Raw genomic sequence first — 16,947 nt, forward strand, 5'->3', positions numbered from 1 at the left:
GGAAACCTGTCTTGAAAAAAAAAAATAAAAATAAAAATAAAATAAAATAGAAAATAATTAAATAAACGAAGTTCTCAGATAGCCAAACTTCCCTATTAATTCTTCTTGAACAAAAAACAATTTCCAAGGATGGATCCACACCTACAAGACTAGCACAAAGAGTCTCTGAAACCCCAGCTAGCAACAACACAGGAGCCAGGACCATACAGCCTACACCGTCACTCAATACACTTCCTTTAAATATCTTAGTGATGCAACATTTGCAGTCACCCAGGACCACCTTATCATTCTGACAGCTCTATGAGAACTCCCGTCTAGAGCTGCAATCTATGGCACACATGTTTAAACCACCTAGTCTAAATTCACTGCATAGACTTAGATTTTCCTACAGTAGTCAACAAGAAAGGTCCCTCGTCTCTTCTTTCGTGGATGGTTTGTGTTGTGCTTTGTGTGTGGTGCTAGAGACCAAGCCCATGGCCTTACACGTGCTAGGCAAGCTCTCCACTACTGACCCTCCATATCCCCAAGCCTTTCTCTCCACCTTCTGAATGACAGTTTTAAAGTTCACTTCGAGTTTTCATAGTCTACTCCTCTCTAGAAAAAGGCCTTTCTAGGTGTTCCAAAAACACAGTAACAGGGTTGACTGATTCCTTCAATTAACATTTATTATGGCGTTACTTAAGACAGGAACTGGGAACGAGGATATGGCGAGATTCATTACTGAAGTGGAGGAATGAACATGTAAGCATAAAATCTCCTACTATTAACAAAACTACAATACTAGCACCTGGGAGGTGAAGGCAGGGTGGTTATGAGTTTAAGCCTGGGCTACGTGAGTCTAAAAAGAAACAAAAAAATAAATAAATAGTTGAGAAGAGGGCAGACCGAATGAGGATATGGAGCTCAGAAAATGGTAACAAATTCAGAATTGCTGGATCACAGGAGGAAGGAGAGCCCCGGGATTCCTCCACAGGCTCCCGTTTTTTAACATGCAGCCACCAAAAACTTGCAGAGAATCTAGTGGAAGACAAACAGCAGGCTGGAGGATGGACAGTGGTGGAAATGCAAAGCAGAAGAGGTTGAGAGCATGCAAATCAAAACAGCTCTGAGATTCCATCTTACACCTGGAAGAATGGCCAAGACCAAAAACACTGATGACAACTTATGCTGGAGAGGATGTGGGGTAAAGAAAACAACACTCTCGCATTGCTGGTGGGACTGAAAGCTGGTACAGCCCCTTTGGATGTCAGTGTGGCAATTTCTCAGAAAATTAGGAAACAACCTTCCTCAAGACCCAGCAATACTATTTTTGGGTATATATACAAAGGATGCGCAATAATGCCACAAGGACATGTGCTCAACTATGTTCATAGCAGATTTGTTTGTCATAGCCAAAACCTGGAAACAACCTAAATGTTCCTTGACTAAAGAATGGATAAGGAGGGGGCTGGAGGGATGGCTCAGTGGTTAAGAGCACTGGCTGCTCTTCCAGAGGTCTGAGTTCGATTCCCAGCAACCACATGGTGGCTGACAACCATCTGTAATGAGATCTGGCGCCCTCCTCTGGCATGCAAGCATACATGGAGGCAGAATGTTGTGTACATAATAAATAAATAAATCTTTAAAAAAAAAAAGAATGGATAAGGAAAAGGTGGTACATTTACACAATAGAGTACTACACAGCAGAAAAAAATATTCAGGCAAATGGATGGATCTAGAAAACATCATATTGAGTGAGGTAACCCAGACCCAGAAAGACAATTATTACATGTACTCACTCATAAATGGCTTTTAGACATAAAGCAACGAAAGCTAGCCTACAATTCACAACCCCAGAGAACCTAGAAAACAAAGAGGACCCTAAGAGAGACATACATGGATCTAATCTACATGGGATGTAGAAAAAGACAAGATCTCCTGAGTAAATTGGGAGCATGGGGACCATGGGAGAGAGCAGAAGGGAAGGGGGGAAGTAGGGAGGGAAGCGGAGAAAAATATATAGCTCAATAAAAAAGGAAAGAAAGAAAAAATTTGAGGGCTAAACTGGATTGACAGAAATGGAGGAAGAGAAGCAATAAGAACGTCTTCCAGTGAAGCCTGGCATATGACTGGACAGAAAAGAAGAAGAAACTAAAAAAAGAAAGAAAGAAATGACTGGAGTTTCTGGATTTCTGTAAATAAGCATATAGCAAGGTCATTTAAAAAATAAGGAAGAGCCAGGTGGTGATGGTGCCTTTAATCCCAGCACTGGGGAGGCAGAGAGACAGGAGGAATTCTGTGAGTTGAAGGCCAGCCTGATCTACAGAAAGTTCCAAGACAGGCTCCAAGGCTACACAGAGAAACTCTGTCTCGAAGAATCAAAAACAAAACAACAAACAAAAAAAGGAGACATTGAAGCTGAAGAAATGGCTCAGAGTACTTGCCGCTCCTGCAAAGGACCCCAAATCAGTCCCCAGCACTCACACGGTAGTTCACAATCATTCCTAACTGCAGTTCCAGCTGATCTGATGTGCTCTTCTGACCTCCGAGAGCACCAGGCAGGGACATGACGCACATACACACACATGAGCACACAACACACACACTAGAACTAGATCCAAGACACACGAGCAGCTGGGAGTGGGGAACTAGGGTGCCAGGCTGTTGTGTAAAGCAAGTTTTGTTAAACTGAGTGTGTATTGGACCTCTCGGTGAAAGTCAGAAAGATAAAGCCCCAGAGACACCAGCCTTATGCCATCGCCTTTCCCAAAGTTGTTACTGACCCTAGTCTAATTCAACTTCCCTATAACTATAGTGGTGCGTGCAACTGATCAAGGACAGGAAAACGAAGCCTCCCTCAAGGGCCTTTAATTACTGGATGGCCACGTCAGCTCGGGCTCACCCGGGCCCTGCGAATCTTCTTCCCATCCTGGACTTCATCCCGCAGTGCGAATTCCTGCCCTTACCTCTGCCGGACCGTGGATCCCGCCGCCCGTGCGGCCACCGCTTTGCTGGGAGAGCGCCCTGAGGAGCCCACGTTGGTGCCACTGGGTGTCGGACCCGGCTGCAGAGAGAAGCAGACAGACTGTGAGCATCGCCGGCCCGCTTCAGATCCCCGGCCCGCCCCCACCCGGGAAGCTGGGACAAGGGGAGACCAAGGCAAGGACGGGCCAGAAGCGGGGAGCCGCGCACCATGCTGATGCCGAAGAAAAACGGGTACGGGGGAGGGCGCAGGAGAGGAAAGTCGAGAAGTTGCCGAGCACTCGGAGCACCAGCGGAGACAGGCTCTGGCACCGCCCCCAGCCGGCTGGCAGGGTCCTCGCAGACTCTAGGACGTCTGAGCTGTCCTAGGATATGCCTGTATAAATTACGCTGAGAACAACTGGACCGAGTGAAATACGACAAACCTTTAACGTCTTTAATTTGATCTTAGAGCCTTTCATGGGGACTAATATCACCAAATGAGCCGCTTTAGTTGTCGCATGCGGGCGATTTACTCAGGCATTTTCTTAACGACCACAAGTTTGCCGCTGATGTGGCCTAAACCGACGCACGCGTCCCAGGGACCGGTCGGCTTTCAGTGGCTAGCGGGGCCAGGGGCGGAGATTGACGGAGCTCGCGCGCAGGGAGCAGGCGCGGCTGCCTGGCCATGGCCGAAAACCTGTGCCGAGCCCGGGCCCGGGTCTACCCCCCGTCCGTACTCTTCCTGCACCCGGACCTGGGCGTGGGCGGTGCCGAGCGGCTAGTGCTGGACGCGGCGCTGGCGCTGCAGGAGTACGGCTGTGACGTGAAGATATGGACCGCGCACTACAACCCGAACCACTGCTTCCTGGAGACCCGCGAGCTCCCGGTGCACTGCGCCGGGGACTGGCTGCCCCGCAGCCTGGGCTGGGGCGGCCGCGGCGCCGCCATCTGCGCCTACGTGCGCATGATCTTTCTGGCCCTTTACGTGCTGTTTCTCTCTGGCGAGGAATTTGACGTGGTCGTGTGCGACCAGGTGAGGGGGGCGGGACCCCTGGGCTGGGTTTTTTTTTTTTTGGAACTGTCCCCAGCGTGAGTCCCCAGGGAGAGAACTGTCTCCAGTTTTAGTATGGATCCTTCAAAGTGGCAGATCTCAGGAATCCCACCCCCACCCCTTTTCGTTTAAAGGCATTGAGATAGGGCTCACATGCCTGCATTTTAAATGATTCGTCCTGAGACTAAAGTAGCTGGGTCGGGGGAAGAAGGGGGGTTCGCTCCAAGGAACACGAGCATTAAAAGTGACCTGTCACTCCTTGTGTCTCTAACTCCATTTGTTCATTTCCGTTATTCCTATGATTGTTTCTGCTTCCTGGTCCCATCCCCATCCCACCCTCTCCAATCTTCCTCGTCCCGCCCACTCCAGGATTTTTCAAGCTAAATCTATTATATCCCCATTAAAACTTTAGTATTGTCCCCACTGGTCTTGGAGAAAAGTCCCAATTGTATGTTTTGTTAAGTGGTCCCAGACTGTCCTCCCAGATGGACACCTCCTTGCCTCTGCCTCCCAGATACTGGGTTTACAATGTAAGCCACCTTGCTGATTTGAAGTCCCAAGTTTTTGGTAAATAGCATTCAGCCCTATCTGCCCCATAGCCATACCAGACTTGTTTCGTAGGTGTTTTTTACAATTCAGTTTGGGGGTTGGCCGAAGCTTGGTGGGTATATTTATGTCTGTACAGCTTATGGAAACCGTCAATGTCAGGTATATTTCTCCGTCAGTCACCACCTGAACGTTTTAACCAGGATCTCTCATTGAACCAGAAACTGAAAGATTTGGCTAGACTTTTAGGCAGGTATGCACTTCCATAGCCTGGGTTTATGTGGGCAGTTGGAGTCAAACTTTAGATTCCCACCCTACCACCTGGAGCCAAGGCCCCAGCCCTTCTTTTTTTTTTTTTTTTAATTGGGAAGTAACATGTACTCAGGAGTAAAAATTCAAATAGGAAGTATAATGTAAAAGTTCCCAGTTCCCTCCTTGAGAGAGCCACTGTCAGCACTTCCAGAAGTGACGTGTGGCTACAGTAGCATATATGTGCCCGGTCCTGGCTACATCTTACTTGTACATAATTGGGATTCAGTTTGCCAGCTGTTGGACACTGCAGAAACTTGGACATCCAAGCTTATTGACACTCAAGATCCACATCTGTCTTTCGGTGGCTGGAAAGTCCCGTTTATTCAAATGTACCATAAATGTTTCCATCTTCCTAAGGAACACTAACATTGCAACCAGGTGTGTGTGTGTGCGTGTGTGTGGGAGAGAGAGACTAGGTATGGCATTCTCGTACTGCACAAGATGGGATAGCCTCACACTAATCTCACTTCTTACGCATGTCCTCTGAGGAAACTCCTTAGGGATGCTGGGAAAGTTGTGGGTTATAGAGTAGTTCATTGTAAATGTCACTAGCCATTTCCAAATTTGTCTTCCAAAGGTGTCTATACTAGATTACCCCATGTTCTTTTCCACAGTGGACGCTACCAGCCATTGTGCTCTAACTAAACCAACAGGTACAAGTAACCACAATTGCTCTGGGGTTGCATTATTATGATCCTGAGTTGCACTGAAGCACCCTGAGGTGGTTATCTTCATGGGTAATGTAGATGTTTGCCCAGATCCTATGAATCAGTAATACCGGGCAGCTGGGCTATGGCAGTTGGCATGGCCAGTCACTTACCCACTGTCGGTTTTTCCTTGGTTAGGTGTCTGCCTGTATACCCGTCTTCAAACTGGCCAGACGGCGTAAGAAGGTCCTCTTTTACTGTCACTTCCCAGATCTACTGCTTACCAAGAGAAATTCTGCTCTGAAGCGGTTCTACAGAGCCCCCATTGACTGGATCGAGGAATACACCACAGGCATGGCAGATCGCATCTTGGTCAACAGCCAGTACACAGCTTCTGTCTTTAAGGAAACCTTCAAGACCCTGTCTCATATAAACCCTGATGTCCTCTACCCGTCCCTGAACATCGGCAGCTTTGACTTGGCTGTTCCTGAGAAGATAGATGACCTAGTCCCCAAGGGGAAACAGTTCCTGTTCCTCTCTATCAACCGATTTGAAAGGAAGAAGAATCTACCTTTGGCGCTGAGCGCCCTAGTCCAGCTGCGTGGACGGTTGACTTCTCAAGACTGGGAGAGGGTTCATCTGTTCATGGGCGGTGGTTACGACGATAGGGTCCTGGAAAACGTGGAGCACTATAAGGAGTTAAAGAAAATAGTCCAGCAGTCAGACCTCGAGCGCCACGTGACCTTCCTGCCATCCTTCTCAGACAGACAGAAGATCTCGCTCCTCCACGGCTGTTTGTGTGTGCTTTACACCCCGAGCAATGAGCACTTTGGCATCGTCCCTCTGGAGGCCATGTACATGCAGTGCCCAGTCATCGCCGTCAACTCAGGGGGGCCCTTGGAGTCTGTCGTCCACGAGGTCACAGGGTTTCTGTGTGAGCCTGACCCAGTGCACTTCTCGGAGGCAATGGAACAGTTCATCCACAAGCCATCCTTGAGAGCTACAATGGGCCTGGCTGGACGAGCCAGGGTGGCAGAGAAGTTCTCCGCTGAAGTGTTTGCGGAGCAGCTCTTCCAGTAAGTCACCAAACTCGTGTAGCCGGGACACCGCTAGAGCTCAGGGCCAGTATGCGACTTGCGCTGCAATCCTTATGGGTTGTGGAAGCAGCTCTGAAACCAAAAAGAAGGAGCTAGAACCTAGTGCTAGTAAGATCATTTTTTTAATTAGACTTGAGTCTTGAATGTGAGCCACCTGTCCACCACTCCTACCTGTGATTTTTCTGAAAATATCCTTAATGCTGTAATCATTCCAAATCTCGTCAGCGTTGTTGAAAGAATGGTAGACACCTGCTGGCAGCAGGCTATTTTAATTCTGTTTTCCTGGATTATAGTTCCTTTATATATAAAGGTGTAATCATCCACTGCCTTAATTGGCTTTAATAGTTTAGGTCTCGCCATTGTCACAGTTGATTGATTTGACTTCAGGGTGTAATGGGAACTGGCAATTGCGGGTTTCACGCTCAGTTCTTTTAAAGTGTTCTCTGTTAGGTGTTAGGAAAGTTTCATTTGAATTTTGCCTGGATCCATAACAAGAATGCCCAGTATTATTTATTAGTGGGTTTTTTTTTTTTGCGGGGTGGGGGTTGTTTGTTACTGCAACTGGACAATAAATGCTGTTTGACATAGGAAGAGAATAAAACATTAGGTCTGGACCTCCATGCTCTGATTTCGTCTTCTTAAATACGGAAACCCGAAGTCAGAAAACCAGTGTGAACTAGACAGTTGACTTGAAGGAATATCATCACACACATGTCAACTTGCTGTGTCAGAGATTACACGTGTTTGGCCTTATTTCTTTGAGCCTGTGGCAGATGTTCATGGTAGAGGAGGCCACCAGGGAGCACAGAGATAGGAAGGGGCCAGTGTCACCTCCTAGAGAATGTCCCTAAAGGCCTAATCTCCTTTCCCTAGTCCTGCGTACCTCTAGTTCTCCCACCTACCAGTAGCAACGTGGGCTATGGACTAAGCCTGCAGGGCACAGGCCTTTGGGGGATGTGCTAGTCAGGGTTCTCTAGAGTAACAGCACTTGGAGAATGAGTCTATAGATAAAGGGGATTTATTGGAATGACTTATAGGCTGCAGTCCATCTAATTCAGAAATGGCTGTCTGAACTCTGAACAGAAAGTCCAAGAAGCCAGTACTTGCTCAGGCCTCGAGGCTGGATGTCTCAGCTGGTCTTCAGTATGCACTGGAATCCCGAAGAAATAGGCTCTGATGCCTGCGAAGAAACGGACTGGCTAGCAAGGTGAAGACAAGCAGGCAAAGCAAAAGCTCCCTTCTTTCAAGCCCTTATATAGACTTCCAGCAGAAGGCCTGGCCCAGATTAGAGTTGTGTCTCCCCGCCTCAAGAAGGAGGATCTGCCTACTTCAAATTAAGTAAAAATCCCTCCCAGGTGTACCCTCTGTTTTGGATTTTAGTTAAATCCAGATGTAGTCAGGCTGAGAACCAAGACTGACCCTCAGAGGGACATTTGGCATCTAAACTGTATACCAAGCATCCTATTCCAGACATGTTTCATAATATCATTGAGTCTCCAGGTCTCTTAGCGTTTGTGTCTGTATTCTCCTAGGTGTAGCATGTCAGTGTTTCCAGTTCTACATCTAAATGTCTCTATGTGAAGCTTGCTTGATCCTCGAATTGCCTCTCATCTTCCATATCCCCATGACACTGCCCAGTCATAATCGTTCATTGTTTACCCGTTGCTTGTAAGTGCAAATATTAAAGCAATCTTCAATTTGCCTTTAATGTTAAATTCACTTGTAAGAATATAATAAATTCCAGTACTCAGGTGGTCCGTTTTTACGGTTGAGAGCACAGAGCCAAACATTCTGCCTGACTTAGCGAGAAATAATCTCTGTACACACCTCACCTTCATCTGTGAAGTGGGCTGATCGTCCTGATGGCCTGTGGAAGGGTGGTGCTGGCTGTGGCGGATTTCAACAGTAGACACAGTGCAGAAACAATACTTGGTGTGTGCTCTATAGACGTTAGCTGCAGCCACCGACTTTTGTGGGGGCTGGAAAGGACTAGAAGTTTCATGTGGGCTCAGGCCACTGTGAGACCACTTTGTTGAGGTTCCTTAGAAGTACAGTTTTCATTTAAATCTGTATCTCAGGAGTATTTTTACCAGGTGGCACAGTGCCAAAAGGAGCTTCACCAAATACGGATGTCACACCTGGTTCTGTGGAATTTGGTTTCCTTAGTGTTGGGAATGACCCAGGAAAGTGGGTCTTCCCCATGTTGCAGTTTGGTTCGTGTGTGTTTTATAGAATTACAGCCTTTCAGGTAAACCTGGTGCCTCCGACCATTTGATTCAAGACTGGTAGAACTGGTCACATGATCTGTGGCAGCTGCTCACTCCAAGCACAAAATCTATTGCTGCTTTGAGTGTGTATCCTAAAATGAACTCTGGGTTCCTAGGACTTGTTGTCCTTGCCCTGAGTCCCCATGCATAACAGAAGACTCCATAGGCCTGGAAGGATGGCACAACCCCTGCCTGCTCCAAATCTGGGCTCCTGGATAAACAGCTGAGGGCGAAGCTTTGCCTTCAGGGTGTCCAGAACTTGCAAAATTGCATCCAGTAGGGAAATAGCATGGAGCAGTGGCCTCCCCAATAGTAATTCTACCATTAGGGAAGCAGCCCTTCTCAGCTTGTTCTCAGAGGTGCACAGTAGACATCCATATAATCCTTAGGAACAGGAAATCAGTGTTCCTCTGCAGAGTGAGATCCTTCCTTGAAAAATTTTTTTAAAGGATCTTGCCATTAAAAAAAAAGGGAGGGAATGCTTTTTAAAAAGAAACTAAAAACAGTCCTAATGTTCGCTTGTTTTTAAAGCATAGTATCAGACATTAGTGTGTCCGGCTAATGTTCATTCACTTCTCAGAATCTCAGAATCTTACTGTTGCGTGTGAAAATCACTTCAGCTTTTTGCTCCTGTGAGCAGCTCAATGAAAAGATGACAGACTTAAATTCTTAAAGCAAATATGTAAAATTTTAAACAGCAAAATTAGAAGGCAAAATCTCGGGGGGAAATAGATGTAAAAAGAAGATTGCAACTGCCTGGCCTCACACGCGCATGCAAGAGTGCAATTTTCACAACAGCAAAAACAATTTGCCTTCAGTGATGATGTTCAAACCAAGCTACCGCGTTAACCAGCTCGCATCTAGCCACATTGCAGGTTTCCTTTGCATTATGAATCCAGAAATCTGAGGACATTTCAGTTCAATAGAGTGAAACAATGTTATGTGTGAGGTCCTCGGAGCCAGTCACACATAACTGGACACATAAGTGGAACACGATCTTAAGGCTTGCAAATGGCTGGACTCTGAGCTCCAAGCCAAAGAGGGGGGATTTCAGAAAGCTATTGGAATAGATCATACAGTCCTCCACACCTTAGTCTTGATATTTAGTTTTCATTTTATCAAAAATAGATTCTTTGCTCATACAATGTAGCCTGACTAGTTTCCTCTTCCTCTACTCCTCCCAGTTCTTCCTCCCTTCTCTTCCAGATCTACTCCTTTTCTGTCTTTCATTAGAAAAGAACCAGCTTCTAAGAGATAACAACCAAACATGGCAAAATGAAACATAATAAGGTATAGCAAAACCCATCGCATGGAGGCTGGATAAGACAACCCTACAGAAGGAAAAGAGCCAGAAGAGCAGGCACAAGAATCAGAGGCCCACTTACTCACCGCTCAGGAGTCCTATAAAAGCACTCATCTGAAAGCTGTAGTCTATACACAGAGGACCAGGTGCAGACCCATGTAGGCCCTGGGCTTGCTACTTCAGTCTCTGAGTTCATATGAGACTTGTTTAGTTGACTCAGTGGGCTTTCTTATCCTGGTGTCCTCCATCCCCTCTGGCTCTTAACACTCTTTCTGCCTTCTCTTCTGTGGGTATCCCTGAGCTCTGAAGAGAGGGATTTGATGGAGACATCCCATTTAGAACTGACTGATCTAAGGACTCGCTTTCTCTCCACATTTGCCTATGTGCCATGTCTGGTTCCTCTCTATCCAGAGGTAGCCCTTTGTTCCTCCGGGACAAACACCCAATCTCCCTTTCCCTTGTTCCCCTTCACCTCCTCCATTTTGTCCTACATCTCCTTTACCACCACACTCCAGCCCATTCTAACACAGACCCCACTCCCACCTGCAAGGTCATTTGCTTCTTCATCCACCCTCTAGTCCCTTCCTCTATCCCTAACCTCTCTGTATCTACAGATTATAGGTTGGTTATCATGCATTAAATGGCTAATAGCCACATATAAGTGAATACATACCATATTTACCTTTCTAAGTCTAGATTACCTCACTCCGGCTGATTTTTTTCTAGTTCCATCCATTTGCCTGGAAGCATCATGATGTCATTGTTTTTTAGCAACTGAATAATAATCCATTCTACAACTATGCCACATTTTCTTTATCCATTTTCAATTGAGGGACGTCTAGGTTGTTTCCAGTTTCTGACTATTATGAATGGAGCAGAAATGAACATGGTATCCTTATGGTAGAATGGAGCATCCTTTGGGTGTATGCCCAAAAGTGAAGTAGCTTGATCTTGAGGTAGATCGATTCCCAACTTTCTGAGGACAAGTATTGATCTCCATAATGGCTGTACAAGTCTTCACTCTGTGTCTTTATACTGGGGAACTTAGACCATTGGTATTGAGAGATATTAACGACCAGTGATTATTAATTCCTGTTATTTTGTTGTTGTTGATGGTGGTGGTGGTGGTGTGTGTGTGTGATTTCCTTCTTATTTTGCTGACCTGCAATTATTTACTTCTTGTGTTCTCACAGGTGTACTTAACTTTCTTCGGTTGAAGTTTTTCTTCTAGCACTTCTGTGGTGGGACTGGATTTATAGATAGATAATGTTTAAATTTAGCTTTATCATGGAATATCTCACTTTTCTTCATTAAAAATTTTGCTGGCTATAGTAGTCTGGGCTGCCATGTCTGGCCTCTTAAAGTCTGCTGTACATCCAGGCCCTTCTGCCGTTAGAGTCTCCATTGAGAAGTCAGGTGTAATTCTAATAGGTCTGCCTTTATATGTTTCTTGGTCTTTTCCTTTGCAGATTTTAGATATTCTTTCTTTGTTCTGTATTTTTGGTGTTTTGATTATTAACTGCTAAGGGAACTTTCTTTTCTTGTCCTGTCTATCTGGTATTCCTTAACTTTCTTGTGCTTTGATAGGCTTCTTCTTGTTTAAATTAGGAAAATTTTCTTCTATGACTTTGTTGAAAATATTTTCTGGGCCTTTGAGCTGGGATTCTTCTCTTTCTAGTCCTGTTATTCTTAAATTTCATCTTTTTTATAGTGTCCCAGGTTTCCTGGATGTTTTGTGTCAGGAGTTTTTTAGGTTTAACATTCTCTTGGACTGACAAAGCCATTTCTTCTATTATATCTTCAACATCTAAGATTCTCTCTTTCAACTCTTGTAGTCTGTTGGTGAAATTTGCCTCTGTAGTCCTTGTTTGAATTCCTAATTTTTTCATTTCCAGAATTCCCTAAGTTTGTGGGGATTTTTTTGTTTGTTTGTTTGTTTTTATTGGATTCCATTTCCATTTTCAGGTCTTAAGCAGTTTTATTCATCTCCTTCAACTGTTTGTTTATGTTTTCCTGGATTTCTTTAAAGGATTTATTCATTTCCTCCAACTGTTTGTTGTAGTGATATGTCATTTATATTTTAATAAATAAAACTTGCCTGAAGACCAGAACGCAAAAGAGCCCACTAGTCAGCCATACAGGCCAGGCAGTGGTGGCACACACCTTTAATCCCAGCAGCCACACTAGTTAGTCATAGAGCCATGGTGATGCCACCTTTAATAACTAGAGAGGAATATAGAGCAGGATGAGACAGGAACTCACTCTCTTCCAGACTGAAGGTTACACAGAGGTAAGAGCTCTCAAGCAGCTTGGCTGCTTTGCTTCTCTGACCTTCAGGTTGAACCCCAGTATCTTTTTCTGGGTTTTTGTTATTCATGCTACAGTTTGTGTTGTTCTAGGCTTCTTTTTTTTTATCTAATTTTATTTTATGGACACTGGTGATGAGGGTTTCAAATTTCCTGAAACTTGAGTTACAGACAGTTGTGAGCTGCCATGTGGGTGCTGGGAATTGAACCCAGGTCCTCTGGAAGAACAGTCAGTGTTCTTAACCATTGAGCCATCTCTCCAGCCCCTGTTCTAGGTTTTATTCATTTCCTCTTTAAGGACCTCTACCATCTTCACACAACTGGTTTTGGTTTTTCTTGGGCTTCAGATTTGTTGGAATATTCTGGGCCTGCTGGTTGGCTGGCTGGGCTGTAGTGGAGACATACTGCCCTGGCTGTTAGTAATTGTGTTTTTATGCTGGCGTCTGGGATTGGAATAACTACATGTCTCCATGTGGATTTCTGCATCAGTCTTTGTTGGGCCAATGTTTTGGTCTTTTGCTTCCATTTTCTCTCTGGATTTTCAGAGATTGTGATGACTGTGTGTTACTTGGTAGGAAATCTTCTTTGGACTTGATGATTATGGCCACAGGGGTTCCATGTAAAATATGTTCCTGGGTATTGGGAGCTGACACTTAGGAGTGGGGGTTGGTATCGATCTGAAGGGGTTCACAGGAGGGAGGAGAGCAGGATTGCTTATCTCTGTAGCATAGGGGAGACAGCAAAGAGAGGTCACCCCAGAGGTCTGCTGTAGCGCTGGGGATGAGTTGTGGGGTTGGATCTGGAGGAACAGAAGGAGAGGGAAAGAGCTACAGGCAGGTTACCTGCTTCCCAGGCAGGAGTGGTCCACAGGTTAGCAGGGAGTGACGGCATGCTGGAGTTGGGCACTGGGATAAAGCAACCAGAGGGGGAAGGAATGTTAGGAAGGGGAGGTCTGTGGGATCCACGGGAGATGTGGTCACATGACAGGAGATGGCCACAGCAGGTGTTCTGTTGCAGAGCTAAGGTTGAGACTGGGGAACTGGGTTTGGAGAAGAGAGTGATGAGGATCTTCGGTTAGCTTACGGGTGTCACTCACTGGCTCTGTGTTTCCAGGGGATGCCTGCTGGTGCTGAAGGCTGGGATACTGGGATAAGTAGGGGAAGGAGAAGACTTTAGTGATGGGTTCATAGAGGAAAGAGAAACTCCAACAGGTTTTCTGCTATAGCACTGGGAATGAAACTGGGGGATTGGATCTGGAGAAGAAGGAGAGGTGTGGATCTGCCTTCAGACTACTTGTCTGGCAGGAACAGCTCTTGGGGCAGCAGGGGGTACCTGCTGTGGTTAGGGGCTGGGACAAAATGGGGGGTTAGGAGGTTAAGAGGGGATGGCCTGTGGAGTCCACAGGAGATGTGGGCAGGAGAAAGGAAGGATGAAGCTAGTGTTCTGTGTTGCAGAGCTGGGGATGAGCCTGGAGAATTGGATCTGGGGCAACAGAGGGAGGCCTTAGTTTTTTTGTTTTTTTGTTTGTTTGTTTGTCTAATAAGCAGAGAAACGTTGGGTTTAAAAGTCGTTTGGTTTTAGGCTTTCAGTTTCAGAGGGTTTTGCCTCGTTTGGGTCCAGGTTTGCCTTCAGCCATGTTGCACTGAATGTTTTGTTAAAGACTGCTGCTGTTTCTCTGACTGTAACGAGATGGATACAATCCTCTCTATTTTCCTTTCATTTTTCTTTTGAAAGACATTTTCTTCCCTTTCCTCATTTCTTTTGTCTCCGTTGATGAATGACGTTAGCTCATTATATAACAAAAACAGATGATTTCTAATGTTTTTCATGTTTTGACTACACCATATCTATTAGTCTGTGATTCTATTCACCCTCTATGTGGTGATTTTAAATAAATATGGCCCCCATAGACTCACGTGTTTGAAAGCTTGGCCCATAGGGAGTGGCACTCTCAGGAGCTGTGGCCTTGTTGGAAGAAGAGTGTCACTGTAGGGGTGGCTTTGAGGTCTCTCTTCTGCTCAAGCTACAGCCAGTGAGGCACACAGTCTTCTTCTGCTACCTAGGGATCAAGATGTAGAATTCTCAGCTCCTTCTCCAGCACCAAGTCTGCCTGTATGCACACTCTGGTCATGATGACAATGGACTAAACCTCCAAAACTATAAGTCAGCCCCAGTTACATGTTTTCTTTTATAAGAGTTGCCATGGTCATGGTGTCCCTCACAGCAATAGAAACCCTCACTAAGACACTCAATTATCCTCTCTTATTCTCTTCCCTCTCACTCTGAACTCCAGATTCTTCCCAACTAGTCCCAAGGGGTTATTTCTGGAGCATAAAACATGTGCCAGGCACTTTCCCAAGACAAATAGGTAGGTGGGTGGGTGGGTGGATGGATGGATGGTTGGATGGATGGATGGATGGATAGATAGATAGATAGATAGATAGATAGATAGATAGATAGATAGATAGATAGATAGAGAAATGGTACCTACCAACTTTAACTGCTGTCTCCTTAGGAAGGAGTGAGGCAAGTGAGGCAAGGCCTCTCATGGATACCTTCCCCCTCCTTGATTGAACATTGAGGGCCCCCTTCTCACACTGCCCTTGTGAAGGTTCCCCGGCTCTGTCTGTCCAGGATTGTAACAGCTATGTGATCTAGTTGGCAGTTTCCAAAACACTGCTATCCACTCTCTTAGATTCTTCTCCCTCTGCTTCTGAGATGTTCCCTGGGCCTTGGGGGGAGCAATATAGATGTGTTGTTTATGGCTGAGCATTCAATCTTCATTTATTCTCACCACTTTGACCAGATATGGCTCTATATGAACTGTACCCTACTGCAAAAATGGATTTCTCTGCTCAAGTCTGAGCGTGAAATTACTATGTGAGTTTAAAAATGCCTATCTAACCAGACAACAGCAGTAGATTCTCCCATCTAAGGAGGCTGGGCTGGCTAGTCTTGTGTCAATTTGAACACAACTAGAGTTGTCTCAAAGGAGGGCACCTCACTTGAGAAAATGGCCTCCATAAGAACCTGCTGCAGGATCTTTTCTTAATTAGTGATTGATGGGGGAGCGCCCAGCCCATTACAGGTGGTTCCATTCCTGGGCTGGAGGTCCTGGGTTCTATAAGAAAGCAGGCTGAGCGAGCCATGGGAAGCAAGCCAATAAGCAGCAGCCCTCCATGGCCTCTGCATCTGCTCCCGCCTCCAGGTTCCTGCCCTGTTTGAATTTCTGTCCTGACTTCCTCTGATGGTCAACTGTGATTCAGAAGTGTAAGCCAAATGAACCCTCCTCCCTAAGCTGCTTTGGACATAGTGTTTCATCACAGCAATGGAAACCCTAACAGAGGCCTAGGAGCTCCTTTAGCCATGTGCTTTTGACCCAGCTTAGAGAAACAAGCATTTGTTTCCTCTTATGGAGGAGCTTCAGATCTAACCAGAAAGCAGTTGGTTACCTCCAAAACAGTTCTGGCACTGTGTATCAGTGAAGATGCCTTGCTGGGCCAGGTGGGATTTGTAGCATGCAGGGCAACTCAGTAAACCACTGGTGAGTGGTCTCCTAGAAGCAGTCCCCATATCCCATCATGACAAGGCGATCCAGCAAAGAGGAGGACTCGAGTCATTTGGGATTTGTTTCAATGCGGTCACTTGACGTCCTGATCCTTTCTAGCTCTCACGGGGTCCTGACCTGGCTCCATTACTCCCTCTTCACTGAACACTTCCATAAACTGGCTTTCCCACAAGAGAATGTATGTTACCAGTATGCCCAGTTCCCATTGTTTTGACATTGTACATACAATTCTTGAACCACATTCTTTCAAAGCTCTGTAAGTGCCGTGTTATCATCCAAGTCGGGTTTTCCTGTAAAATACTGGGGAACTAAGCTGCAAATGAATGTTTCTGGGAAAAGGGTCTCTATGGTCATCGAAGTGTCGGAAAGGGTTCATCCTATTGGAAATAGACAAAGTATCTTAGGAGAGGCCGGGAGAACACGGAAGCCTCCATGACTGCACTCTAGTTCCAGTGTATCCATGACTATTTGACTGTTAAGGGACTTCTGACTCCTTTTTCTTTTTAGTTGAACAGTGTTAGACTTTAAGAGGTCAACTTTTCTGACTGGCTCTTCCTCAATAATCTTGTAAGTTACACATTGCAAGTTGTTTCTATTGTTCTGAGAACTGACTGACCATAAGATGTTTCGTGGTGTTTCAGACAGGCTCCAAAACCACAGAGAAACCCTGTCTCGAAAAACAAAACAAAACAAAAAGAAAGATGTTTTGTGGTCTGTTAACTGTCTGCTCAGAGACCCTAACATATTCCTTCCCCATATTGTTGATCCTACTGCACCTATTGGTTTTGTGGGAGCCTAGGCAGTTTGGATGCTCACCTTACTAGACCTGGATGGAGGTGGGTGGTCCTCGGACTTCCCACAGGGCAGGGAACCCTGATTGTTCTTTGGACTGAAGAGGGAGGGGGAC

General features: G+C 45.8%; 2 protein-coding genes across 2 annotated transcripts in view; one reads left to right on the top strand and one right to left on the bottom strand.

The window, feature by feature from the left end:
- Positions 1-3,330, bottom strand: part of Sec61b (SEC61 translocon subunit beta) — an 8,158-nt gene extending 4,828 nt beyond the window's left edge. The window contains exons 1-2 of the mRNA XM_050156015.1: positions 3,172-3,330; positions 2,946-3,043 (exon numbers count right to left, since the gene is read on the bottom strand). Of these exons, the coding sequence (XP_050011972.1) occupies positions 2,946-3,043; positions 3,172-3,174 (101 nt within the window). The 5' untranslated portion in view covers positions 3,175-3,330. The remainder of the gene's footprint in view (positions 1-2,945; positions 3,044-3,171) is intronic.
- Positions 3,331-3,470: 140 nt separating this feature from the next.
- On the top strand, positions 3,471-8,298 carry Alg2 (ALG2 alpha-1,3/1,6-mannosyltransferase). The gene is made up of 2 exons (XM_050156014.1): positions 3,471-3,976; positions 5,698-8,298. Exons 1-2 carry the CDS (start codon positions 3,629-3,631, stop codon positions 6,577-6,579), a joined length of 1,230 nt encoding a protein of 409 aa, XP_050011971.1. The 5' UTR covers positions 3,471-3,628; the 3' UTR covers positions 6,580-8,298.
- Positions 8,299-16,947: the final 8,649 nt, after the last annotated feature.

Source organism: Alexandromys fortis, unplaced genomic scaffold, assembly GCF_014885135.2.
Source record: "Alexandromys fortis isolate MF-2015 unplaced genomic scaffold, M_Fortis_MF-2015_v1.1 scaffold_92, whole genome shotgun sequence".
Classification (NCBI taxonomy): domain Eukaryota; kingdom Metazoa; phylum Chordata; class Mammalia; order Rodentia; family Cricetidae; genus Alexandromys; species Alexandromys fortis.

Excerpts from the sequence above, each read along its gene's own strand:
- Alg2 (XM_050156014.1), top strand. The coding sequence starts at position 3,629 with ATGGCCGAAAACCTGTGCCGAGCCCGGGCCCGGGTCTACCCCCCGTCC. Across the intron at positions 3,977-5,697 it reads ACGTGGTCGTGTGCGACCAG|GTGTCTGCCTGTATACCCGT; the intron begins GTGAGGGGGGCG and ends TTCCTTGGTTAG.